The sequence below is a fragment of the Diceros bicornis genome, chromosome 31 (assembly GCF_020826845.1).
Source record: "Diceros bicornis minor isolate mBicDic1 chromosome 31, mDicBic1.mat.cur, whole genome shotgun sequence".
Taxonomy (NCBI): domain Eukaryota; kingdom Metazoa; phylum Chordata; class Mammalia; order Perissodactyla; family Rhinocerotidae; genus Diceros; species Diceros bicornis.
In genome coordinates, this window is record NC_080770.1 from 8195517 (window position 1) to 8222458 (window position 26942).

Here is a 26942-nt window from a genome sequence, read left to right on the forward strand (position 1 = left end):
CTAAGATGTGCTAGTGGGGTCTCTTGTTCAAACCCTGCTGCAGGGATGGTGGGATTCCAGAAGTTTGGAATTCCAGCCAAAAGTTCCCGGCTTGCAGTCCTGGACCCTTTCCTAGGACCCTGGACCCCAGCACCCTTTGTTCCCCTGAACTCCGTCCCCTACACTATACTATGAAATCTCCACCCTGAAGTTTTGTCTGGATGAACAACTGGTCCATGTGAGCAGCAGGAGTGGGCAATGAGACCTGACAATGAGGTCAGGGAGGGGGTCAGGGAGGGGGCTGAGGGATGCGGCCCTTTTCAGAGTTTTCCCCCCTGCCTTGGGCCTTGGTGACCACTCAGTGCCCCAGTGGAACCACTTAGCCATCTTCTGTGCTGCAGACGGAGACTGGGTGCCCAAGAGGTGCCCACCTGCCAGAGCAACAGAAAGCCGAGGCAGCAGTTTAGCCAGGCTGGGATCCAGGACCGTACCACGGGAGAGCTAGCCAGCGACCGCCTTGCTCAGAGATCTTCAGCAGGCCTTGTCCATCTGACCCTTGGTGTCCTCGTCTGTCAAACGGAAACCCATAATCTCCTCCTTGCCCACCTCCCAGGCTCACCCTATCCTCAAAAGTTGGGACTGGGGGCCATGCCCTAGACTCCAAGGGTCTCAAGGCCAGGCTGACTGTGGAGGGTTGGTGCTTTGTACAAAGAGGGTGCTTGGTTTGAGGATTGGGGGACTGAAGCATGGAGGACAGACATAAGACTTCCTGTAAGAAGCGGCATTTGAACTGGGTCTCAAAATAGATACAGTGTGGGCCGGCCTGGTGGTGTAGTGGTTAAGTTTGCATGCTCCGCTGTGGTGGCCCGGGGTTTGCAGGTTCAGATCCTGGGTGCGCACCAATGCACCGCTTCTCAAGCCGTGCTGTGGCGAGCGTCCCATATAAAGTAGAGGAAGAGCAAAAAGAGGAGGATTGGCGACAGATGTTAGCTCAGGGCTAATCTTCCTCGCAAAAAAAAAAAAAAGAAAATAGATACAATGTCACCTGGGGGGTGCAGAGTTGAAAATTCTTTCTTTTATCATCTTTATTGAGATATCATTCACATGCCATAAAATTCACCCATTTTGTCATTGTTTAGTGGATATAGAGCGTCAGTTCTGCAAGATGAAAAAGTTCTGAAGATTGGTTGCACAACAATGTGAATATACTTAACACTACTGAATTATACACTTAGAAATGGTTCAGATGGCAAAATTTATGTTATGTGTATTTGACCACAATTTAAACAAAATGCAAAATCGAGGCCCTCCACCACAGACCAAGTCAAAAACCACAGCCCCCAGCTACCTTCCATGATCCCTTCCACACCTGTCCTGATCCCGCTGAGGAAATTCCCAGAGGGGCTTCTGGGTGGGCCTCCCCCCAGGGCCACTGAGGCCTAGAGCACATGGTTTACCTGATGAGTTTTCACCTAATCTAATGTGGTGAGACCCCCAGGGAGCCCCACAAAGCCTGGCCCTCCCCCTTTTCTTCCTATGGGGAGAAACACTGACTCCATCCCTCCTCAGACCCCTTGAGTTCTCCACCATCCAGTTGTCCAGTAAAAGCTCCCTAATGCAGTGCCCAGGGCCAGTGTATTTGTTGGGGCTGCTGGACCTCAAGCGGGACCCGGGACTTCCTCCCAGAAACACCCCTACGAGGTCCCTAAAACCACCCTCCCTCCTAAGAGAATATTGTCCCCTTTACCCTGCCAGGATTTTTTATTCTCTCACTCAGCTGCTAATCCAGGCCTGGGCCAGGTTGTGGGATGACTGCCTTGGGAGTTGGATTTCTGTGGAGCTTGCTGTGTGTTGTCTGGGGGAGGCAGCAGGAAGGAACTTTGTGCCCCTCTGAGTCCTGTCTCCTCCTCTGCTGTGGCGCAGACACTACACTGTGTCCTGGCCACAGAGGGGATCAGGCTCAGGAAGCACCCTGAGCTAAGAGACAGATGTGGCTCCCAGTCAAGATACAATGAGAGACAGATGTGAGTGCAGCCTCACTGGAGGGAAGCCAACCTGGGAAGCAGCTGCCCCAGATTGGGGGGGTCTGAATACTGGGAATGGCCCTGTGTCCCCAACCTTTGCACATGGTGCACCCCATTCCCACTACAGGGGAATAGTCTCCCCCTCCTAGACTAGACACCAGGACAACTTTTCCTAGACTCCAGAATATGTCCTTCTATATTCCCACTGCCTTTGGGAAGAGAAGTGATGCTTATTCATTTCACTTGTTCCACAGACACTTAGACACACAGCCTCAGTTTTCCTTTCCTGTGAAATGGGGATATTAACAGTGCCTCCCTCACTGAGTGCCTGCCTCACTGTAGTGAAGAGCAGATGAGGTAATGAATGTAAAGTGACAAGCCCAGGACCCAGGACACCACGCGGGTTCAATTCATGGTATCTATTATTTTTTTATTATTAGTTTAATAAATATTTGACGAACACAAGACTACCCCTGGCCCGTCATGGGAGACAGGCAGATCTCTTGATTCATTCCACAAGCATTTTCTGAGCAGCCCTCCTATGAGCCTACTTCTTTGAACGGGGCCTTCCCAGTGTTTCCCAAATTCTCTTAGAGGCTGTTCCTCAGTCCCTTCCAGGTAATGATTTATCCCGCCTACTAACCCAACCCCAGGTTACAGAGGATAAAACAGGCTCACAGAGGAGTAGTGACTTGCCTGAGGCCACACAGAGCTGGGACAGGAATCCAGGTCCCTGCCCCTCTGGGACAGGAATCCAGGTCCCTGCCCCTGGGCAGGGAGATTGCCCTTGCCTCAGACTGACTTTAGCTTTAGGTTGCAGTAGAATCCATCTCCCAAGTAAGGCTAAAATAGATTATAATTACCTGTGAGTGTCCCTAAGTCACCTGTGGTGTAGGAGGGCTTGTGTGACCAACCCTGTAGAGCAGGGGTCGGCAAACTTTTTCTGTAAAGGGCCAGAAAATAAGTATTTTAGGCTTTGCAGGCCTCCATCTCAAGTACTCGACTCTACTGCTGTAGCAAGAAAGCAGCCCTAGACAGTACTTAATTGAGTGAGCATGGCTGTGTTTCACTAAAACTTTGTTGATGGACACTGACATGTGAATTTCATACAATTTTCACGTGTGGTGAAGTCTTACTCTTCTGATTTTTTCCAACTATTTAAAAATGTAAAAACCATTCTTAGCTCACTGGCTGTACAAAAACAATAGGCTCCTGCTAAAGGGTTTTAGAATCCATCCTTTATTAATTTTAGGATTAGAAATACAAAAAACTATTATTATTCCAGAGAGGGGCTAGGGGCCCAACTGCAGAGAGAAGGGTGGGTAAGTAGATCTCCTGCAGAGTATTCCAAGTAAGGAGTGGCAAAAAAAAACCTCCTTGGTGATGGACTTACAGCAACCCTTATAAATCTGTTTTCTTATCTGTAAAATGGAGACAATAATCTTTACGTTAGAGGGTTGTTATGAGGGTTGAATGAGATAAAGGATGGTAAGGCGTTTTGTAAAATGCAAATGTTCATTCACTTAATTGTCTCTACAGTTGCCTGCTGCGGCTCTCACACTGACTTCGTTCCTCTGGGAAGCTTTCTACGAAGTTTGATGGGACACTGTCTCTTTAAATCCCCCCCCAACTACCTCAAGTAGTTGGAAGAGTCGGCACATGCGCATTCCTTTGCGGGGCTGGCACCTCAAGCAACAGCCTTCCCGGAGCCTGTGAAAGAGAGGTTAAAGGTCTCCCAACACAGACCTTATACGCATGCGTAAATCAAGACTCGGAGCTCTATGTCGTGCCAAGAGCCCAGTCCCTTTTTCGCGCCCGAAGGCTCCGCCCCCCGCGGCCAATCAGGAGGCCTCGCCCTTTGCAGTGGCCAATGGCAGTGACCGTGGGGGGCGTGGCTGAGCGTCCGGGGGCGCGGCCTGGCGCTGAGAGAAGCGGCGGGGCGAGCCGGGGACTCTAGTGAACAGCGCAGCCGGACGGGCATCGCCGGCGGGCGGCGAGCTGAGGCGGCCCAGGCCCGGCGGTCTCCGAGATGTCACGATGGCTGTGGCCATGGTCGAACTGTGTGAAAGAGCGAGTCTGCCGCTACTTGCTGCACCACTACTTGGGTCACTTCTTCCAGGAGCACCTCAGCCTGGACCAGCTCAGCCTCGATCTGTACAAGGGCAGCGTTGCCCTGCGGGATATCCACCTGGAGATCTGGGTGAGGAGCCAGGCCCGAGTCCAACGGGGGCGCAGCGACCTGAGGTTCCCGGAGAAAGGGTCAGGCTGGGAGACTAGACACCGGCTTGGAGAGGCGGTGGGAGTCCGGCCCTTTTCAGGCGTCAGAGAGACCCGGCCGATCACCTCCAGAGCCAGAACCTGGGTGGGAAGGGGTCCCTGCCGTCTCTTGACAGGGGGAGAAATAGGCTGCGGAGGGAGATGTCACTTGTCTGGAGAATGCCACAATGAGCACATCGAGTTTGGGGCCTGAGTTGAGGAGCATGGTGCTGAGTGGGAGAGGGTGAGGAGAGAGTGGAGGAAATAGGGGGATCGGGTAGGACCCGGTTAGGGCAGTGACAGAGTTGGGGCCATGCAGCTGGTCAGGGAAGGCTGGTAGAGGTCGGGAGCCCTGCTGAGGGCACCTGTGGGAAAGGTGCCCTGACCTCCTGACCCCATGATCCGGGACCTGGTGGGTGGCATTCACCTCCGGATGTGGATGTCAACAACCTCGCCAACACCCGTGTTGATCAACACCTCGTGTGACTTCTGCCACTGCCTACTTCCTGCTTTTGGGAGAGTGGGATGGACCAAGCTGGTGTTTGGGGAGGGACTTAGGGGTCAGCAACCCGGTGGGAGGGAAGCCCCCAGGAAAGGTGAAGGGGGTCTGGCCTCAGGCAGGGAGGAAGAGAGGGAGATGCTGGGGAGGCAGAGAGGAGTTAGGTCTGGGTCAGAGGCCTGAGGCTGGGGGCGTGTGACTCACAGCTCAGCTGACCTGGGAAGTTGCAAAGGAGCCACCAATTAGAGGCACCAGCCCAGAGCTAGCACTGGGTCAACCGTCCAGTCCAGAGTAGCAGGGGTGGGCATGGGGCAGGGGCTTCTCAGTTTTCTGGCTGGGCAGACAGGGTGCCTGGCCTCAGAGTAATCTGGGCAGGAAGAGCTGGGCTTTAGGGGTAGGCCAGGCCTTCCTGAGCAAAGGTAGGGTAGCAGGAGGAGAACCCTGAGCCCAGAGTTGGGGGTAGTCTCTTGCCTGTGAATGCCAGTAGAGGAGGCCTTTTCTGACCGCTGACTTTAGCCCTGCCCCCCAGTTGGGGATTGAATTGGCTCCTAGTGAGGCTACTTTCAGAGCTGCCCTCCAGGGAGCGGTTGGGCCCTGGTGGAATGCAGGCGCTTTTCCAGTAGCCAGCTCCTCCTCCCAGCTGCTCCGCCTGCAGCCCCTACCCTGAAGACCCCAGAAGAAGCTGAGTGCCTGGGGACCCTGGGATGGGATGAGGAGAGAGGCCTGGGTCCCCGTCTCAGTCCCTAGAGTACACTGGGTGACTAGACTAGTCCCTTCTCCTCTCTAGGCCTCAGTTTCCCCATCTGTGGATCTCTGGGTGAGGAATTTGGACTTGATCCCTATGGGCCTTCTAGTTCTATCATGTGTGTATCTATTCACGGATCCAACAAGTGTTTACTGAGGCCCTCTCTGAGTGGCACTATACGTTCTGTGGTCACACAGAGAAAACAGGCAGGCTCCTGCCCTCAGGAAACTTCCAGGCTGGTGGGGGTGCTACTCCCCCATTTGTAACTGGGGACTCATCCTTGTGCCTCAGAGAGAGGTACAGCTATGGCAGCGTTTGGAGTTGGGAGGGTCTGTCGGCTCAGGTCAGCCCCCTGCCTGCCTCTCCTGGACCCTTCCCTTGAACTCCGTGCTCACCCAGAGTGAACGTGGGGTACCGCTGCACTCTGCTGGGCCTTTGTGCATGCTGTTCCGTGCCTGGAACACACCGCCTTCGATCCGCTCCGCCTAGCTTCCTCCTCTTCGTCCTCCAGCTCCCCACTCTTCTGGCTTGAAAGATTGGGCACGTGTAGATGATGCTGGGATAGTGTGGGCCAAGAGTGGGGATCAGCATGAGCAAAGGTGGGATCTTATAGGTGGCATGTGGAGGGATGGGGAGAGCGAGAGCACTCTCCAAGGTAGAGCAGCCAGATGAGGGGTGCGGCAGCCAGGGAGACAGCCAGATTTGGGGTTTCCCTGAGCCGGCTTTGTCCCCGGCTGCTCAGTCTGTGAACGAGGTGCTGGAGTCCATGGAGTCGCCCCTGGAGCTGGTGGAAGGCTTCGTGGGCTCCATCAAGGTGGCCGTGCCCTGGGCCGCGCTGCTCACCGACCACTGCACCGTGCACGTGTCAGGCCTCCAGCTTACCCTGCAGCCCCGCCAGGGCCCAGGTAAGGGCAAGGCAAGTGATGGGAGGGGGCCTGGGCACCCAAATGCTGACTGAACCTGCCTGCCCTGAAACTCTCTTCCTACCCGCAGGGCCAGGGGCTGCCGACTCGCAAAGCTGGGCCTCGTGCATGACCACAAGCCTGCAGCTGGCTCAAGAGTGCCTGCGAGATGGGGTGCCCGAGCCCTCTGAGCCACCACAGCCCCTGGAGGGACTGGAGATGTTCGCCCAGACCATCGAGACTGGTAAAGAGGCTCTTCTCGGCCCCCCTGCCCCGCTGTGTTCCACAAGACAGCATGGCCACCCTGCTGCTCCAGCGGGGAAACTCTGCCTGCCCCTTGCTGCTCCACCTGACCTGAGACCTCCCTCCGCCCCTCAGTGCTGCGAAGGATCAAGGTGACCTTCCTGGACACTGTTGTGAGGGTGGAGCACTCTCCAGGTGATGGGGAGCATGGCGTGGCAGTGGAAGTCCACGTGCAGAGGTAGGGCAACTGGGCAGGGTGGGCTGGCGTGAGGAAGACGGGGACTGAGGGGCTACTAAATGGCCCTGCCCTGCCCCACCCCCAGCCTGGGCTCCTGGGAAGTGGCAGGGGAAGTCTGCGTGGGCCTGGGCGGTGGCCGAGACAGGGGGAGGCAGGCTGTGCTGTGAGCCTGGGGAAGTGTCCAGGGGCCAAGTTTACAGGCCCAGAGTGGCTGGGTCCCTGAGGCCCAGGTTGCATGCTCAGGGTCTGAGGAGCACGTGTTGGCGTGAGCCCCCAAGCTGGCCGTGGAGGGCTGGGATAGCCTGCAGGACAGCTCTACAGGCCAGACACCCTGACTCCAGACCTCTAGAACAGAATACTGTGTGGGGAGAGGGGCTCCAGGCTTGGGGTGGCTGGAACAAGGGCTCACCCGACACTCCCCAGACTGGAGTACTGTGACGAGGCAGTGCGGGACCCAAGCCAGGCGCCCCCGGTGGACGTGCACCAGCCTCCTGCCTTCCTGCACAAGCTGCTGCAGCTGGCGGGGGTCCGCCTGCACTTCGAGGAGCTCCCCCCACAGGTGGGCCAACTCCGATCCCACAGTCTCTTTCTCTTTCTAATCGTAGTCCTCTCTGGCCCTTGACCCCTCTGCCCCCACTCCCATCCCTCCTGACCATCTCTGACCTCATCTTCTCTACCCCCTTCCCTCCTGTATCCTCTCACCTCCCAGGAAGAACCCCCAGAGCCCCCCTTACAGATTGGCAGCTGCTCAGGGTACATGGAGCTGACAGTGAAATTGAAACAGAATGAGGCCTTCCCAGGCCCCAAGGTGGGTCCCGAGGCCCCTGGGGAGGAGGGAGTATGCCATCTCAGAATCCTCCTCGGCAATGCGAATCTTCCCTGGGACAAAGCGGGGTCGTTGAATGGGGGAAACTACTGCCTTCTTGCCAACTGGAGAAACTGAGGCTCAGAGAGGTCAAGTTGTGGCCAAGGTCACACAGCTAGTTGGTGACAGAGCTTAGCCTGGCAACTGGCATCCTACCTCCTCAGAGTGAGGGCAGGTGGGTGGTAGGTATAGGCTCCATGGCTGCCCCATCTGCCTCCAGCTGGAGGTGGCTGGACAGCTGGGCTCCCTGCACCTGCTCCTGACCCCACGGCAGCTCCAGCAGCTTCAGGAACTGCTCGGCGCCGTGAGCCTTGCAGGTGAGGCCTCTGGGAGGCCCAGGGGGTGGGATGGCTGGGGAGGGGCTGGCCAGGCTGGGTTGACAAGGAAGTGTCCTTCCCTGTAGACCCCGAGGGCCTGATTGACAAGCTGAACAAGAGCCGCCCGCTAGGTGCTGAAGACCTGTGGCTGATTGAGCAGGACCTGAACCAGCAGCTGCAGGCGGGGGCTGTGACCGAGCCCCTCAGCCCAGACCCCCTTGTCAACCCCGTTGTCAGCCTGGACAGCACTGGTGCGTGTGGGCCAGACCCGGCGGTTGTTGGCAGGCTGGCTAATGGGGGTGCAGGAGTTGGGGTCAAGCCAGGCTGTCCCTGACCCCCCTCCTCTGGCCTACAGACCTCTTCTTCTCCATGGCGGGCCTCACGAGCAGTGTGGCCTCAGCCGTCTCTGAGCTCTCCCTCTCCGACGTAGACCTGGGCTCCTCTGTGCACAGCGACTCGGCCCCCCGTCGGCTCTCTGCCCAGGGCCACCCGACTGGTGAGTGCTCTGGGGGCAGAAAGAGCTGGAAGAGGACTCGGTGCCGATGTGATGTCACATGCACATGGGAGGCCTGGAGGTCCACCGTTGGTGACTTGGTTCCCTGGGGACGCTCAGCAATGGACAGAGCCTAGGTTTCAGCTTCAGTAATCTTGGGCCAAGCTCTTCAACTCTCCGAGACTCAGTTTCCCCTTACATTCAGTGGGGGTAATAAGATCCGACCCTGCCGGGCTGTATGTTTGGCTGATGTTTGTTGAGAGCTTGTGTGTGTCAGGTACTGGGCCGAATGCTCTGTTGCCTCTAGTCCTTCCACTCCCTTGACAGGGTTGAATTGGGCCCAGGCTCAGCGCCTGGCATAACAAGGCTCCGTGTCACTCCTGGCTGGCCAAGCCCCCTGCCAGAGCCCCAGTCCAGCTGCATCAGGGCTGCTCTCAGCCTTTAGCCTGCTGTGTGACTGCCACTCTACCTGGGGTGACCATGAGCTCTGGAGAGCCTCTGGTGAAGCTTCTGTCCCCTCAGGCAAGACGGCCCCCACGCCCCTCCCGGACACCCTGCGCCCTGACTCACTGCTGAAGATGACCTTGGGGGGTGTGACCTTGACCTTGCTTCAGACGTTGGCCCCTTCTTCCGGACCACCTGACCTCACCACCCACTTCTTTGCTGAGTTTGAGGCCACCAAGGACGGGCCCTTCAGCTCCCGCGATTTCCACCATCTCCGACCACGCTTCCAGAGGGCCTGTCCCTGTAGCCATGTCCGGTACAAGCCCAAGGCAGGGGCCTGAGGAGAGACTCCCTGAGCCCTGCAAGCCCAGCCTCTGATGCTCTGCTTCTTCCCCGCAGGCTAACGGGTGCAGCCGTGCAGCTGTCCTGGGAGCTGCGGACAGGCAGGGGCCGGCGGACCACAAGCACGGAGGTGCACTTTGGGCAGCTCGAGGTGCTGGAGTGTCTGTGGCCCAGGGACACTTCGGAGCCTGAGTACACAGAGGTGAGGGTCAAGGGCAAGTGTGTGCGCACCAGGGCCTGGAGGTTCGGGTGGGCAAGGGGGTCGGCCTGATTTGCACTTCCTGTGTCCCATCCCAGATCCTGAGCTTCCCCGGCAGCCTGGGCTCCCAGGCCTCGGCTCGGCCCTGCGCCCACCTGCGCCACACGCAGACCCTGCGCCGTGTGCCCAAGGTAACCCCTCCCACTCCAGACCTAGGGGCCCTTGGCTATTTCCCGCAGTGTGTTGACTCCATGCCCCCCCGTCCCGGCCTTCCCTGGTGTCTCCTTGCTCCCACCCTCTACTCCCTTACCCTGTGCTCCAACCAGACCACATCTGGGGGCTCTTGAATATGTCTGGGCCCTGTACATGCTGTTCTCAGCCTGGTTGCCCCGCCCCGGGCTCATCATGGCAACCCCCTGCTGGCCTCCCGGGCTGAACTGGAGAGTATTAGGTGGCTTTTATTAAACAAGCATGGTCTTCTGCCTTAGGCAGGGTGGTGAGGGTCTCCTGTCCCCTCCTGGGTCCCCTGCCCAAGCTTTTCTCCTTACCACCCGGGAGGGCTCTGTGTTGTGTTTTTGCTCAAAGGGGCCCCTTCCCATCCCGCCCTCACCCACCCCACAGCCTTCGCTGACCTGAACACCCTCCCCCTCAGAGCCGACCCCGGCGCCCAGCCGCCTGCCATTGCCACTCAGACCTGGCCCTGGATCTGGGCAACTTCCAGGCGGACGTGGAGCTGGGGTCCCTGGACCGGCTCACTGCCCTGCTGTGCCTGGCCACCACACCCCCTCCCGAGCCACCTGCCGGCCTGCTGGTGAGATGCCCAGCTGGGGCAGGGAGTGGGGCACGGATCCTCTGGCTCATGCCCACAGTGGTGGGGGCCCTGATGGAAGCTCTGACCCCCCACCTCCTGCAGACGGAGCCGCCAGCAGCTGCTGAGCAGCAGATGGTGGTGCGGCTATCAGCACCTCGGGCCACGCTGCGGCTGCGCTTCCCCATTGCTGACCTGCGGCCCGAGCGGGACCCGTGGGCAGGCCGGGCTGTGCGGGCTGAGCAGCTGCGGCTAGAGCTGAGTGAGCCCCAGTTCCGGTCAGAGCTGAGCAGCGGGCCTGGTCCCCCAGCCCCCACCCGCCTGGAACTTACCTGCTCTGACCTACATGGTAAGAGCCCCCAGGGAGACAACACCGGGGGCAGGGGGCTTGGAGCTATGCAGGGGCTGGGTCACAGTGGGGCAGACCCTGGGTGAGGCCTCACCAGCTCTGTGGGGCCTCAGTATTGCCTGGCAGTAGCAGAGTGGACCTTTTTCCCTGGGCCACTGCACACCAAGGGCATGAGGGAGGATGCAGGTCTGTAACCAGTAAAGAACAGTCACCACGGTGGGTCTCCAGGCCCCCACTGACCCCATCTGACATTGGGGAAAAAATAATAGGGAGAGGCAGCAGTGACAACCGCCATTTCTCCCATCCTCTCCAGGTACCTATGAAGATGGGGAGAAGACCCCCGTGCCCTGCCTGCGGGTCTCTAAAGCCCTGGATCCCAAGAGCCCTGGGCGCAAATACTTCCTGCCCCAGTAAGTGGGGGCTCTGGGAGGGGCAGGTAGGAGAGGAGGGCTTTGCTACTGAGGGTGGTGGGAGCCCACTTGGGACCAGGGGCTGGGGACCCCGCAGGCCAGTGACAGGCCTGTGCCCTGGCAGGGTAGTGGTGACCCTGAACCCCCAGCTCAGCAGCACACAGTGGGAGGTGGCCCCAGAGAAGGGAGAGGAGCTGGAGCAGTCGGCCGAGAGTCCATGTGAGCTGCGGGAACCGGAGCCCTCGCCCTTTTCCTCCAAGAGGACCATGTATGAGACGGAGGAGGTGAGGCCCGGGACCTCTCGGAGAAGCCACCTGGGGGCTGTGGGCCAGGGGGCAGAACTACCTGGGGCGCCAGACCTGGCACTGGCGAGAATCTCCTCTCTTCCATCATCTCGGGTCAGTGGGGAGTCGGAAGCACTCCAGCTCGTGGGGCCCAGGAGTGAGAGCACTGGTGAGGGCAGGCCCCGAGGGGGGCATGAGTCCTCGATCAGGAAGATCAGGACCCTGTCCCATCAGCCATTTATCAGCAGTGTACATTTGGGCCTTGGGATTCTCTTCTCTGAAGTTGATGAGGGTTGAGTGAGAGGCAGTTAAGGGCCTGGCCTCTAAGCCAAATGGCCTGGATTCGAATCCGAGCTCTGCCACTCAGTGGCTGTGTCATCTTGGGAAGTTGCCCAACCTCTTGGAGAGTTACCTATAGATGAGTTTCCTCCTCTCATAGGCCTGTCGTGAGGATAAAAGAGTTAACACATGTGAGGCTCTCAGAGCAGGGTTGGCATGTGGTTGATGCTTCACACGAGGTGGCTGTCACACATCCCAGCAGAGAAGGGCATGAATGAATGAATGAATGAGAATGAATGAATGATAGGAAGTCAGGATGCAGACCTGGGTGTGATTCCCGAGCCATCTCTCAGGTGCCTTCCCCCGCTCCCCCATCCAGATGGTGATTCCGGGAGACTCTGAGGAGATGAGGGCCTTCCAGAGCCGGGCCCTGGCCCTGTCACGCTGCAGCTTGGAAGTGGTCCTGCCTAGTGCCCACATCTTCCTGCCCAGCAAGGAGGTCTACGAGAGCCTCTACAACAGGTGGCGACGCAGGCAGGTGGGGGGCTGGCGAGGGGTGGGCCAGGCTGGGCTTCCCTCCTCACCACCATCCGTCCATCCACCTGTCTCAGGATCAACAACGACCTGCTCATGTGGGAGCCCGCCGACCTGCTTCCCACCCCCGACCCTGCTGCTTACCCTCCTAGCTTCCCAGGCCCCTCGGCCTTCTGGCACGACAACTTCAAGATGTGCAAGTCAGCCTTCAAGCTGGGTAGGAGGGGCGTCCTGGTGGGGTCCCAGGGTCCCTGGAGCTGGGCGGGGCTGGGGCAGCCCTCCCAGGTCTCCTTCCCACTCTGTTGCTTGATCTCACCCCAGACTCAGACTCGGATGATGAGGACGCCCACTTCTTCTCAGTGGGGGCATCAGGCGCCCCCCAGCCCCCTGCCCCCGAGTCCCCGAGCCCTCACTCCCAGAGTACCTTCTCTACACTGGTGACGGTGCTGAAGGGTCGGATCACAGCCCTCTGTGAGACCAAGGTGAGGGCAGCCCGGCGGGAGGTGAGCGCCTGACTCCAGAGCCCCCATTGGCAGGAGAACAAGACCAGTGAGAACAGCTCCAAGTTGGGAATGTGGGAATGAGGCCCTGGTGGGGGCTGAGTGTAGTCTGTCCAGCCAGCAGCACCCACCCACCACCCACTGACCCACCCATGGTCTCCCCATCCCATTGTGACCCATCAGCCAGTTATTAGCACCTGCTGTATGTAAAGCCCCATGCTAGGGGTCTGGATCGGCACCATTCGATGCTAGGAGGCAGACATAACAGGGATGACTGCCCTCTGGCAGAAGAGGCAAATGCTGCCGTGGGCCTCCAGCAGAGTCTGGGTAGAGGCTGGAGCTGACTCTCATCAGGTCAGAGCTCCAGGAGGACCCCTCATCCCTGAGGGTGTGGCAGCTCCAGAGTGCAGCTGGCGGGGCCCAGCCACATGCTCTGTCTGCAGGACGAGGGTGGGCGGCGGCTGGAGGCCGTCCACGGGGAGCTGGTGCTGGATGTGGAGCAAGGCACCATCTTTAGCGTCACTCAGTACCACGGTCAGCCAGGACTCGGCTACTTCTGCCTGGAAGCCGAAAAGGCAACACTCTACCACCGAGGTGTGAGGGCTGGGGGCCAGTCGCCTCGGGGTCCCTAGGGTCCATGGTCAGAGTGGGGGCTTTCAGGAGGGATATGAGCCCTAGGTGGAGTGGGCGATCAGGCAGCTTGGCAGGGGGCTCACCAGATGCCTCCCCAGCGGCCGTGGATGACTACCTGCTGCCCAGTCGCCTGGAGCTGCCCAGCTTCGCTCCTCCAGCCCAGCTGGCCCCAACCATCTACCCATCGGAGGAAGGGGTGACCGAGCGGGGAGCTTCGGGCCTCAAGGGCCAGGGCCGAGTCCCCCACATGCTGTCCACTGCTGTGCGCATCCACCTGGACCCCCACAAGAACGTCAAGGTACAGCTGCACCTGCTTCTGGCCCACCCACTTGGCTGGGGTGGCTGCCCCCTGGTGTGTGGCGGGCTGGGCTCCCACTACACTGACTGTGCCCCACCCTCAGGAGTTCCTGGTGACACTGCAGCTGCACAGAGCCACCCTGCGCCACTACATGGCCCTGCCGGAACAGAGCTGGCACTCCCAGGTAAGCGAGGGTGGCGTGGGCGGGCAGGTCTCTAGGCTGGGAGGAGGCCGGTGTGGGGGGCATGGCCTGGGCTGGAGCTGACTTTCCTGGGTAAGGGGTGTGGTGGACAGCTGATGGGCAGCAGGTAGGGAGCTGTGTTGGGGCGAGGGTATGAGAGGAGGGAAGAAGCCCCTGTCCTCACCACCTCTTCTGCCCTGGCCCCTGAAGCTGTTGGAGTTCTTAGATGTGCTGGATGACCCAGTGCTGGGCTACCCACCCCCAGCGGTCATTACTATTCTACACACACACCTGTTCTCCTGCGCCGTGGACTACAGGTACCCAGGCTGGGCGGGCCAGGGCCGGGGGCAGGCTCTCACGTGTAAGGAGCCTGCCCCAACCCCGGTGTGACCCCCAGGCCCCTCTACCTCCCTGTGCGTGTCCTCGTTACTGCCGAGACCTTCACCCTCTCCAGTAACATCATCATGGACACCTCCACCTTCCTGCTCAGGTATGTGGGCTACTCCCCGTCCATCCCACCCCCAGCTGGACTGCAGCTGCCACTCCCCCAGGGTCCTGCCTACCTGCTGTGTGTCCTCTGAGCCTTTCTGTTCATTCAGGGTGATGATCCCTCCCTTAGAACTCCTGGAGGGCGGTTGGACCTCGAATCAGAGCCTTAAAAGCATTCGTGGGCTCTGACCTGATAACCTCACACTGGTGGTTGTCCTGAGGATATGATCATAAGAGAGGTGGAATACAGTGCCTCTGTGGTATAACTTGCAACAGTCGAAACTTACAATCTAAATGCCCTCAAATTACAACCTGACTCAGTAAACATGGCCCACCCAACCATTAAAGTCAAGTTGAAGCATAACAGTAAAAAAAGTGGGGAAATGCTTTAGTACAATATTTACTAAAAAAGGTAGGATACAAAACTACATATGTTTTAAAAAGTAGACTTATGAGGGGGTATTTATATACATCTGTGTGGCTTCATAGAAAAGACTAGACAGAGAGGCATGGTGCTTTTCTCAGAATTTGGGATTAAGGCTTATGAGTGATTCTCATTTTCCTTTTTATTGCTGTATTTTAAAATATCTTAAAGGAGCTTGTATTATGTTGCCATTAAAATAAGGACTTACTTTAAAAGAACAGAGAATGCTTTCAGGGGAAAATAGGACACTTCCCTCCCAGGGCTGCCATGAGGCCCCGATGAGGAGGAGGAGCTGGGAGCACTTGGAGGATGATAAAGTGCTGACTGACTCTGGCGAGCACCTGCCGTCTGGGCCTGAGGCACAGGAGACCGGGCCCCACCTCCCATTGTACAGACAAGAACGCCTACGCCAGAGGGCCCAGCGCTAGTTTCTTGTGGGCTTGGGACCCCCTGTGTGTCTCTAGGAACCCCCCACCCCCGCCGGCTCCTGTGGAGCTGCTGCCTGCAGTGGCTCCCGGGCCCTTCTCAGCCCTGTTCCCCACCAGGTTCATCCTCGACGACTCGGCCTTGTACCTGTCTGACAAGTGTGAGGTGGAGACCCTGGACCTGCGGCGAGGTAGGCAGGCCGGACTGCGCTCCCTCCCCTCTGAGATGTCCTCACCCAGCTGCTGGCTGGGTTCTCAGCACCCACACGTGGGCACGCACACAAGGGCTGCCCCCAGATAAACCCCTGATTCTACGCTGTGGTGGTGGGACGGGGCGGGGAGCAAGGAGGCAGTGGGGACTTCTCCCACCTTCTGCTGCAGATTACGTGTGTGTCCTGGACGTTGACCTCCTGGAACTCGTGATCAAAACCTGGAAAGGGAGCACCGAGGGCAAACTGGTGAGTGTGGCTGTCGCCCAGGGTCCCCGGAGCCAGAGCAGGGGCCGGGGCCAAGGGAGCCTTCAGGACATCACCCTTTCCCTACACACCGTCTCTCCACTTCTGCTCGCTGGGCCTGGGCTCAGATCGTGGTCACGGCCTGCTCCTCCCGTGCTGGGCTGTGGTTATTGGTCCCCCTGGGAAGGGCCTGGCCCACCATGAGTGTCCCCCAATATGATCCCCACCACCAGAGGGCAGCTGCAGGCAGCGCAAAAGCAGGGCCTCTGGAGGCAGACAGGCTTTGTGGGTCCCCAGACTGCTCAGGTGTGAAGTGGAGATAATAGGCCCCGCCTCCCTGGGCTGAGGTCAGGGATAAAGGACGGGGCACGGGAAGCCCTTCAGGCAGGGGGCGCGCTCCTGCTTCCTCAGGCAGCCCTGGGTGAAGCCCCTTTCACTCTGGGCTCAGTATACTCATCTGTTCAATGGGGTTGGGCAGGCTGACCACCCGCGGAAGGCCCAGCTTGTCCTATCTATGTATGGTGGGAATAGAGCCCGGGCTGATGGCGCCCCCCACCCCACCCCGCCCCCGCAGAGCCAGCCCCTGTTCGAGCTGCGCTGCTCCAACAACGTGGTGCACGTGCACAGCTGCGCTGATTCCTGCGCCCTGCTGATCAACCTGCTCCAGTACGTAATGAGTGAGGGCGACCTGCACCCCCCACCCCGGCCCCCCAGCCCCACGGAGATCGCCGGCCAGAAGGTACAGGTGAGGCCTGGCCACGCAGGCTACCAGAGCTCTGCCAGGCCCCCTTCCCTGCCCTGGCCGCCCGGGGCCTGGCCATGAGGGAGCCCTGGGGCCCGCCCCTCCCTCCTGTCACTCATTCACCACTCCTCCTCTGCCTGGCCCAGCTCTCCGAGAGCCCTGCCTCCCTGCCCTCATGCCCCCCAGTGGAGATGGCCCTCATCAACCAGCGGGACCTGGCCGACGCCCTCCTGGACACCGAACGAAGCCTGCGGGAGCTGGCCCAGCCTTCAGGTGGGCTGGGGGGTGCTTTGGAGCCAGCAGAGACAATCAGGCACCCGTGTTAGACATTGCCTCAAAACGGCCTTTCTCTCCCACAGGTGGCCCCCTCTCTCAGGCCTCGCCTGTGTCAGTCTACCTATTCCCAGGTGAACGGAGTGGGGCCCAGCCCCCCTCAACCCCTGTTGGGGCTCCCGCTGGCAGCTTAGGGTCCCGTTCAGAGACCAAGGAAGATGAAAAGGAAGAGGAGGGGGATGGAGACACTCTGGACAGTGACGAGTTCTGCATCCTTGACGCTCCTGGCCTGGGCATCCCGGTGTGTGGTGGGCAGGCTGGGCAGGGGCCAGGAAGAGGTGGGAGAGGGTGGCTCAGTTTCTTGCCCTTCTAGGGCTCCCATTGTGAGAGGCAGGAGGTGGTCACTGTCACTGGGGAGGTGGGGCTGGGAGAGTCTGCCTTGACTCTGGGCTTTGAAGGAGCGAGTGGATTTCCAGAGAAAGAGAAGGCATGGCATCCTGGCAGAGGGACTGGGACATCAAGAGGTCACTGTCATGTGCGAGCAAGACGTTGGCTCCAGGGAGATAGGGCTGGCGGGAAGGGGGGGCACTCAGGCTCCTCCTGGACAAAGCACTCAGACGCCGGTTCTGGGGACTGTGGCCCACAAGTCGTCTTTTGTCAGAGACGGGGAGGGAGGTGCGAGGATTGAGGAGAGATGTGGGGTGGCCTGGCCTGGGGAAGATGTCTGTGCCACGTGGATTCACATGGCCTCCTCCCTGCAGCCCCGGGATGGGGAGCCCGTGGTGACACAGCTGCATCCCGGTCCCATCGTCGTGCAGGACGGGCACTTCTCACGGCCGCTGGGCAGCACGGACCTGCTGCGGGCACCTGCCCACTTCCCAGTACCCAGCAGCCGTGTGGTGCTGCGTGAGGTCTCCCTCGTCTGGCACCTCTATGGGGGCCGAGACTTTGGCCCCCACCCCGGCCACAGGTGAGGAGGAGAGGGTGCAGGTGCAGCTGTGGATTGTGGCCCACCCCCCCGGGGGATGGGGTCAGGGCTGGGGTCCAGCTCTGACCTTCAGCAGCCGGTGACCATGAGCCAGATCCTTGCCTTCTCACTGGCCTCAGGTCTTCCTCCTTGTCCCGCCCACCTCCCAGGGCTGGAGAGGGTCCCCTGCCCCAGGCTGAAAGACTTGCTCTGAAGGGAAGGGGCAAGGGAAGGAGGTTCTCCTGAGTCAGCTGTCCCCTGTCCCTCTTCCCAGGGCAAGAGTCAGCCTCACGGGCACCAGGGGCTCCCCTTCCCGCTCCTCTGGCCCCAAACGGCCCCAGAACTCCTGGCGTATGCAGGGGGGCAGTGGGAGACAGCACCATGTCCTCATGGAGATCCAGCTCAGCAAGGTGAGCTGGGACTTGGGGTGCAGAAGGTCAGCCAGGGCACCTCATTCCTGCCTCTCAGCCAGCACTTCACGGGAACTTACTGGGAGCCCTTGTCACGCACCAGGTCACATGTTTACGGGTCGGCTGCCATGCTGCACACCAGGCGCTGTTCTAGATGCTGGATATAGTGATGGGCAAAGCAGACAGAAGCCTTGCCTTCCTGTCATTTGTACCATAGCGGAGGGAGTAAGATATACATAGTGTGTCGAATGTGATAAATGCTCGGAGAAGGTAAACAGGGAGGGGCAGAGGGAGTGTCGGGGAGGGGCAGGAGGGTCCTCGTGGAAAAGTGCTCTCTGCACAAAGACCTGAGGATGTGAGCCAGTGAGCTGGGAAGGGGTTTTCAGGAAGAGGGTGCAGCATGAAGGCTGCAAGCGAGGTACATCCCTGGTGTGTTCCGGGAGCTGAGCCTGCAGCTGAGCAGGGAGGAGAGTAATAGGAGATAAGGCCAGAGATCTGACCAGGACAGGCCGACTAGGGCCTGTGGACACGGATGGTTTTGGTTTTTACTCGAGTGAGATGCAGTCAGCTTGAGACGGTGGCCATGCAGGGTGGTAGCAGCAGAGTGGGCAAGAACGGTCAGATTCTGGAGAGATTGTGCCAGTGGGAAGAAGCATGGGTTGGCCTGCTGGACTGGGTGTGCATGCGAGAGAGCCAGCAAGCGGGCCAGGCTGCCCTGAGAGGTTGCGCACGTGCGGGTGCCGCTTGCTGAGGGTGAGCCTATGCAGACCTGCTCCCCGAGCTCAGAAGGGCTGTCGTGCTGAGACAACTTGGGGATGTAGTTCAGAGCTGTGGCCTGGGCCCTCTGAGTGCTGATGCACTGGAGAGCCAGTGCCGGCGCTGGGTGAGGGGAGAGGAAGGCCAGGGCAAGGACCTGAAGATGAGGAGGGCCTTGCCCTGGTCAAGGGGCCGAGGAGAGGCCAGCGCACGGGCACCTCTGAGCAAGGGCAGAGGGCAGGCTTTGGAGGGAGCGGCAAGGCCTGGCAGGGCCGGGCCGTGGTGAGGAGTTTGCAGGGCTCGAGGTGGGCGGGCATGTGCTTTACAAAGACCCCCCCCTGGGTGTGTGGAGAAGGGACTGCAGGGGACAAGTAGGGGAGGCGTCCCAGGGAGAAACCGGGTGGCAGCTGTGGAGATGACAGAAGTGCAGAGGGATTGGAGAAATGTTTTGAGGGAGCAAAACTGACAGCCGAGGTGATGGAGAGGTGGAGGGCGAGGGCCAGACCAAGGTTTGTGACAGAGTGGACAGGTGCCACTTAGGTGATGGGAAGCCTCTGGGAATGGGCAGGTAGATTTGAGGGAGGCGGTTCATTGTGGTTCGCGTGTTTGAAATGTTTGCAGTGCCTGTGGGACAGCCATGCGGAGGTGTCCCGGCGGCAGCCACTGTGGGGCTGAGATGGGGCTGAGGGCAGGAAGAGTAGCTGGGAGGGGGGGGCCTGGGGGGGCCCCTCCCTCCATGTCCGGCGCTACCTGCCTGGCTCAGGCCTCTGTCCACCCCTCAGGTGAGCTTCCAGCACGAGGTGTACCCAGCGGAGCCAGCCACAGGCCCTGCAGCCCCCGGCCGGGAGCTGGAGGAGCGGCCGCTGTCCCGCCAGGTATTCATTGTGCAGGAGCTCGAGGTCCGCGACCGGCTCGCCTCCTCCCAGATCAACAAGTTCCTGTACCTGCACACGAGCGAGCGGATGCCGCGGCGCGCCCACTCCAACATGGTATGGGCCACACACATGTGCTCGCATGCACACACACACATACATGTGCACACACGCACCCAGGTTGTCTGTGAGCCTGGGAGGCTGGTGGGGCTCAGGCGGGCTTACCTGAGGGAACAGCACACGCAGATGCAGGACTGGCTGGGTGAGCAGTGGGGGCGGGGCCGAGGCCCGGCAGGCGCCCCGAGCTGGCCCTCTGCCCCCAGCTCACCATCAAAGCGCTGCACGTGGCCCCCACGACCAGCCCAGGTGGGCCCGAGTGCTGCCTCCGGGTCTCGCTGATGCCCCTGCGGCTCAACGTGGACCAGGTGAGTGCACTGGGTCAGGGCAGAGCCCAGGGGAACCCCGCTGCCTCTGAGCCCCAGAATCTGAGCTGCTCCTACCCCACAGGACGCCCTGCTCTTCCTTAAGGACTTCTTCACCAGCCTGGCGGCCGGCATCAACCCCATGGTCCCAGCAGAGACCCCCGCTGATGGTAAGAGGCTGAGCCGGGGAGGGGAGGGTCGGGGCCTCCTGCCTCCCGGCCATCCCTGGGCCCATCCCTGGTCTGTGCCCCCCACCCTAGCTCACCCTGAGACCCGAGTCCAGCCCAGCAGCCCCCAGGAAGGGCAGCCTGAGGACGTGGAGACAACCAGCTCCCGGGAGGCTGCTGGTGGTGGACGTGGCTCCTCCTCTGCTGAGCCCATCTACTTCAGGTAGGGCCGTGGGCCATGCTCTAGGAGCTGGGGGCCCTGGGCTAGGCTGCAGGGGAAGGTCAGTGACCAGAGGACCCCCTCTCCCCACTCCCCGCCAGGGAGTTCCGCTTCACGTCTGAGGTGCCCATCTGGCTGGACTACCACGGCAAGCACGTCACCATGGACCAGGTGGTAAGTGGGGCTGTCAGGTGGGGTGGCCGCGTGGGCTGGACCCTCTCTAGAGTCCCTGTTCTGCCCAGGTGTGACTTGGTCTTTGGGGGCCAGGGGTTGCGTCCAGGCACCATTGGCCGCTGAGCGGCCTCCAGTGGCTCCCGTGGGCTGGGCGGGTCCCTGTGCCCCGTGTGTAAACCTCAGCCTCTGCTCCCTCCCCAGGGCACGTTCGCTGGCCTCCTCATCGGCCTGGCCCAGCTCAACTGCTCCGAGCTGAAGCTAAAGCGGCTGTGTTGCCGGCACGGGTGAGCCCTCCACACGCTCCAGCACCCCACCCTCTCTCCAGGGCCCCCATCTTCCCTTCACTCTGCTCCTGACTGGCTGCGTGGCCTTGGCCAAGCCATCACCCCTCTGGGGCCCGTTTCTCCTCTATAAAATGGTCACAGTCATTCCTCCACACAGGGCTAGGTGGGGCCCTGGGGAGTGTTGGGGTGCCTCAGGTCCTCCTGGCCCCGTGACCCCTCCGTGTTTGGCTCTGCCCCACCCCACCTTCCTCTCCGCTCCCCTTCCCAGGCTCCTGGGCGTGGACAAGGTGTTGGGCTATGCTCTCAATGAGTGGCTGCAGGACATCCGCAAGAACCAGCTGCCTGGGTTGCTGGGGGGCGTGGGCCCCATGCACTCAGTTGTCCAGCTCTGTGAGTGTCTGGCTCTTGAAACTGCCTGTACTTTGGGGCAGCCTAGAAACCGCCATTGGGAATAGGTGGAGGAGGTTCTAAAGCAAGGTAAATGGGGAGAGCACAGCCTTGGGCATCTCTGACAGCCCCATCTCCCCAGTCCAAGGGTTCCGGGACCTGCTGTGGCTGCCCATCGAGCAGTACAGGAAGGATGGGCGCCTCATGCGGGGGCTGCAGCGGGGGGCCGCCTCCTTCGGCTCGTCCACGGCCTCCGCTGCCCTGGAACTCAGCAACCGGCTGGTGCAGGCTATCCAGGTTAGTGGGCGCCCGGGTGCGGGGATGCGGGGCAGGGAGGGTCTGCTCCACGGCGCCCGATTCCGTCCCCAAAGCTCTACCGAGGTGGGGCAGTCTGGTTATACGGCCTCATTTATGAGGGACAGTCACAGAGAGGAGAGGCCAAGTGACTGGCCTGGTGCCCTTAGCAGGTCTCCCGAGGCCCACAGTGGCTCCCATAGGGGAGAGTGAGCGCCCCCCGGGCTCTAGAGCCGGCTGGGTCTCTACTCCTGGCCTCCGTCTTGAAGGGGAGGGAGGGGCGTGGCTGTGGTCCGAGAGCAGTTGTGGTTCAGTGGATGAGTCTGTGGTCGCGGGGCCGGGGCAGGCAGGCGTCTGGGGGTGATCCCAGCAGGTGGGGTGAGCATGCAGACGCGTGGGGAGCACAGTGCCTTCTGGGACCTGCAAGCTCAGCCCTGTGGGGACCGGGGCAGGGTCTCTGGAGAGGAGGCTGGAGGGATCAGCAGGCACCTGAGGGCCCCCTGAGGGTGGTGAGGAGGCTGGGTGGGAAGGAGTGAGGCGGGGTGGGGGGGGTGGGCAGAGAGAACGGAGGAGCCGGCAGACAGAAGGCAGGTGGGACTCGGTGATGGACTCCCTGATGATCCATGGGGTGAGCGAGGGGGCGCCCAGGTCTCTGCTGGGGCTGCCCCCTAGAGCTGGTGAGGCCGGGCGGGGAGCAGGGTTGGGGAGGCAGTGCGCTCAGTCTCAGGGGGCTGCGTTTGTGACACCCCACAGACTGGGCGGGGTACACAGACATGGTGGTCAGCAGGAGGAGGGGTTTGGGTCTGGAGGATATTAGCAGAGTCCCCTCAAGAGGCCGGCAGTCCACCTGAAGCCCCCTGATCTGGGTGGGGGAGCCTTGGCAGGACCCCAGAGCAGCACCATAGAGCACGGCTGTGGGGGTCGAGGGGATGGTGAGCTTTCTGGGCTGGCTGGGGGTCCGGCATGGTCCTTGGAGGCTGACTCAGGGGCTTAGGGGCTGGACATGTCTGCCCAAGCCAGCTCTCCTCATCTGGTGCCCCCCGTGTCCCCCAGGCCACGGCCGAGACGGTATATGACATCCTGTCCCCGGCGGCGCCCATCTCGCGCTCCCTGCAAGACAAGCGCTCCGTGCGAAGGCTGCGAAAGGGCCAGCAGCCAGCGGACCTCCGGGAGGGTGTGGCCAAGGCCTATGACACAGTTCGAGAGGTAATGAGGCCGTGCCCTGCTCCCAGCCGTCCCACATCTGCCTCCCACCCAGACCACCGCACTGACCTCCAACCTCCACAGGGCATCCTGGACACGGCTCAGACCATCTGTGACGTGGCGTCTCGGGGCCACGAGCAGAAGGGGCTGACGGGCGCAGTGGGGGGCGTGATCCGCCAGCTGCCCCCCACGGTGGTGAAGCCCTTCATCCTAGCCACAGAGGCCACGTCCAGCCTGCTTGGGGGGATGCGCAACCAGATCCTCCCCGATGCACACAAGGACCATGCTCTCAAGTGGCGCTCAGAGGAGGCCCAGGACTGAGCACTGGGCGCCCAGGACCCAAGGGTGCTGCCCGCCCACCGAGCCTGGCCTGCCCTGGTGGCACCCCAGCTCCCCCGCCTCCTGAGAGCTGCGGCCCACAGCCAGGCAGGCCGGGCCCTCAGGGGAAGGACCAGGAAGGACCCTGCCCGGCCTGCCGCTGCCAATCGCTGTGAGAATGGGGCCTCCCTGCCTGGGACCTCGGCCCTGTCTCTGCACTTTTCCTCTGGGGGGAAAGGACACTGCCCCCACCACCACCTGGGCCCACACTGCTGCCTTGTCCCAGGATGGAGGCTTTCGGACCCTCGGACCCAACACCGTTCAGCCAAGTGTCTTTCTGTGTCTGGGTGGGGATAGGGGGACAGACACCGTGTGGTTCCGTGTATTATTTTTAAGCTCCTTGAGCGTGTGGGTCAGTGTCTGCATGAAGTGGAATAAACTGTGCCCATCGCCAGCCCCCTGGTCCTGTGTACCTGCGCTGCCCTGGCCTCAGCCTTGACCTCGGCTCCGCCCAGATCCCCATCTCTGCACCCAGCACCTCCCATGTCACCACTAGAGGTCGCCACCTCCTCCCCGCCCGCACAGCAGTTTAACCCAGGCCCTGGCCTTTAACCCCGCCACCACTTGCCCACACCAGCACTCCTTCCCTCTGCTGCCCTGCCGCTCACTGTGCTGGGCTCCACCTCGCCGATCCGATCCCAGGGGGCGCTGCCCTGGCCCCACTTCTGACGTGGCTGGAGCTGAGTGAAGGGGGAAGAGGAATGGCCCTTGGAGCCCACCTCACCCAGACCATGTTTCTTGGCTCTATCCCTGCAGGAGCCTGGGGTCCAGCCTTACCTGGGGCCAGGTGTGAGGCGACGGCTAGGGGACGCTGGACCAGAGCAAAGGGCGGGGCTGTGGGTGCCCCAGGGAGGCCCAGACCCTGCGCCTGTGACCTGAGGCTATGCCCTTGCTCTCTGAGCCACAGGTCCCTACTTGTCATCCCTGCCCAGCTGACCTGGGGACCAGGAGGGTCAGTCAAGTCCATTCCTGGAAGGCTGGGCCCCCTGGAGGCTGCTCCTGCTGTCCCTAGCAGAAGGCTTTCATGGTGACTGGAGTCTGCTCTGGGGTCCCAGCACTGTGGCTGGAAGGGGTCCTGACAGCGGAAATGTACATGGGATCGGGAAAATGCCCACTGTCCGCCCCACACACACCTTGCTTCTTGAGGACAAGGGAGAAGAGGCTGCTCCGGTCAGGCCCCACCCCACCCCGCTCCCTGGTAGCACTGCACTGAGGCGGGTGGGCCTGTGGGGAAACTGAGGCTCAGGTTAAAAGGCAGACGTAGGAGCCGGCCCAGTGGCTCAAGTGGTTAAGTGCGCGCGCTCAGCTGCGGCGGCCCGGGATTCGCCGGTTCGGATCCCAGGCGTGCACCGACGCACTGCTTCTCGAGCCATGCTGTGGTGGCGTCCCATATAAAGTGGAGGAAGACGGGCATGGATGTTAGCCCAGGGCCAGTCTTCCTCAGCAAAAAGAGGAGGATTGGCAGATGTTAGCTCAGGGCCAATCCTCCTCACAAAAAAAAAAAAAAAAAGGCAGACATAGAGAACCCTCACCTTGCTGGGGTTGTCTGCAGACCTCTCAGGGGTTAGCAAAGGTCCCACCCTGCTCCCCTTTGTGTCCTGGTGTCCCCTCAGTGAGGGAGATCTGGGCACCAAGTGAGTCGGTCAGAAGTTTCTCCTGGTGGACCCCAGGGTCCTCACTGCCCGCAGTCGTCTGGGGCAGTAGGCCGAGCAGGGGAAGGGGATGGGGCCTAGAGGGCGTCGGGCTGTGGACGGCTAGGGTCTGATGCCCCTGGGAGAGGCGGCTGGGGGCCCAGCCCGCTGCTTCCTGGAGCCCGCCCCACCCGCCTGGGCACAGTCCAGGGGCTCGTGCCCTTCGAACCACACTTGCGATCGGTATTGACAGGCAGCGGGATAATCATTAACCGCTGCCGGGGCTGGGCCAACGGCTCAAAAGGCGCTGGGCCCAGGGTGTCCCCACTTCCTCCTTGTGCCCCGAGGGCCAGCCAGGCACCCAGGTAAGAGCCTGCCCCGGAGTCAGACCCCGGCAACCCCTCTGCCCCGGGGTGCTCCTGAGCCCAGCCCACCTTTCTGCAGGGTCCCCAGCCCTTCTGAGGAAGAAAGGAAAGGACCCAGACAACTGCTGGGTGACCCGAGCAAGGCCCTTCCTGCCCTGGGCCTCAGTTTCCACCTGTGAGATGAGGGGGCCAGGCCTCCTGATTGGGTGGCAGCATCCCTGTCACCGCTGCCTCCTCCAGGCCAGCACTCCGTCTTGCTTGGGCATCTTAGGGAGGGCCTGCTGGGCTTCGGGGGGCCAGGGTGTCACCAGCTATGGTGTCTTCATTTGCAGGCCTATTCTGCCATGCAGAGGACTCCTGCCCGGGGTCCCCCATCCCACCTTGACTGCATCCCAAGAGGAAGGGTGCCATTTCGGGGAGGTTGCCAGGCAGGACGGACCTCAAGGCCCTGCTCTGTGACCTTGGGCAGCCTCCTTTGCCTCTCTGGGCCAGTTTCCACTGCTGGGAAAGGGGGGCATGGCCCAAGTCCACTCTAAAAGCTCAGAGTCCCAGTTCCCCTTCCTCTCGAGAAGCTTTGGGGTCTCCGAAATGTCCCCTAGGCCTCGGCAGGACTGGCACTGGAACCTGTCACTGAAGTCTCTCAGGGCAGATCCTGTCTGGGGGATGAGAACACACTTTGCAGGAGAAAGGTCTGCTCCCTGGGGGCCCTGGGCCAGCAGCTCCTTCCTCTGCCCACAGTGGAGACAGACCCAAAGGTTGTTGGGAGGGTGGCTTCCCACCAGTCTAGGCCAGAGTGCAGAATGGCCTCACAAGCTCTGACTTGTATATGAGGAACCAGCAGCTGCTCAGAGAGGTTCAGCCACCGGCTCAAGGTCACCCAGCTCCCAGGCCCCTGCTGGCTTTCAGGCCACCGAGGTGCTGAGTGTTGTTCCAGATGGGTGGTCGCCGACAGCCCTGCTCTTAGCATTCTGCCGGCAGGTTCATGTATCAGCATCTTTTCAGTGCCCTGTTCTCCCCTGCCTTGCTCTTCTCTGTCCCTATTTGCTGTTCCTTTCCAGTTCTCTGCCTGCCGTCATCTGTCTCTCTTTTGGCCCCTCTGCCTCACTCTCCCATGTTCTCTATCTCCCCTCCACGTCCCGCCCTAGTCTCATACGGGGCCATCCTCAGGAATCTGGGCATTAGGAGGTCCCTGGAGACCGACAGATGCCCAGGCATCCCTCGCTGTCCCTCTGCGCTGTGGCTGCAGCAGGAAGTGGGGGCAAAGGGTAGAGGGTGGAGGCCACAGCAGCCAAACCTGGAACTGGGGCCCAGCTCTGGTTGGGAAAGAAACAAGGAAATAAGGAACTTGGGGGCAGAGGGTGTGGGGGTGTCAGAGGGGCAAAGGCTGCCCAGGAGCTGTAAATGGGAGCCACTCCCGGCTTTATGAGCAGAGCTGGGGTGAGACCGGACTTCGCCCAGAGAGGAGGGCTGGCCTCAGACTCCGGTGTGAGCCCTGGATGATAAGGAGCCTTAATAAAACAAGAACCCAGGGGGCCCAGGTGGGGGGAGCAGGGGGTCCTCCCCAGACCTCTGCCCGGGGGGAGACGCCAGGCAGGCAGGGCCCAGGCCTCCAATTGGCTCCCACCCCCTGTAACAGCAACTCCATGTGGAAGTGCCCACTGGTTCCAGTGGGGCTGCTGTTATCTGGGGCGGGGGCCAGTGTCCACAGAGGGGGAGAGGCGGCTGCCACCCGGCAGACCAGCAGGAATGCTCCCAGGCCCAGGGCAGCGAAGGGTGGTGGGC

At 60.9% G+C, this 26942-nt stretch overlaps 1 protein-coding gene across 3 annotated transcripts; it reads left to right on the top strand.

The window, feature by feature from the left end:
• Window positions 1-3939: 3939 nt before the first annotated feature.
• Window positions 3940-23558, top strand: ATG2A (autophagy related 2A). 3 transcript variants are annotated; one of them, XM_058526485.1, is made up of 41 exons: window positions 3940-4203; window positions 6246-6408; window positions 6497-6649; window positions 6784-6886; window positions 7310-7445; window positions 7596-7694; window positions 7972-8068; window positions 8155-8319; window positions 8424-8564; window positions 9084-9321; window positions 9405-9549; window positions 9645-9737; window positions 10199-10357; window positions 10460-10703; window positions 11017-11113; window positions 11238-11397; window positions 12056-12198; window positions 12288-12427; window positions 12532-12692; window positions 13154-13304; window positions 13442-13641; window positions 13745-13825; window positions 14033-14139; window positions 14220-14312; window positions 15281-15351; window positions 15542-15618; window positions 16190-16360; window positions 16504-16630; window positions 16717-16931; window positions 17392-17600; window positions 17872-18007; window positions 19546-19752; window positions 19959-20060; window positions 20164-20227; window positions 20318-20447; window positions 20546-20618; window positions 20820-20902; window positions 21171-21292; window positions 21432-21586; window positions 22637-22789; window positions 22871-23558. In XM_058526485.1, exons 1-41 carry the CDS (start codon window positions 4033-4035, stop codon window positions 23105-23107), a joined length of 5772 nt encoding a protein of 1923 aa, XP_058382468.1. In that variant the 5' UTR covers window positions 3940-4032; the 3' UTR covers window positions 23108-23558. The 3 variants fall into 3 exon arrangements, with proteins under 3 accessions (XP_058382468.1, XP_058382466.1, XP_058382467.1); XM_058526483.1 differs by having other exon boundaries at window positions 3941-4203; window positions 20143-20227; XM_058526484.1 differs by having other exon boundaries at window positions 3941-4203; window positions 16190-16354; window positions 20143-20227.
• The last annotated feature ends 3384 nt before the right edge of the window (window positions 23559-26942 follow it).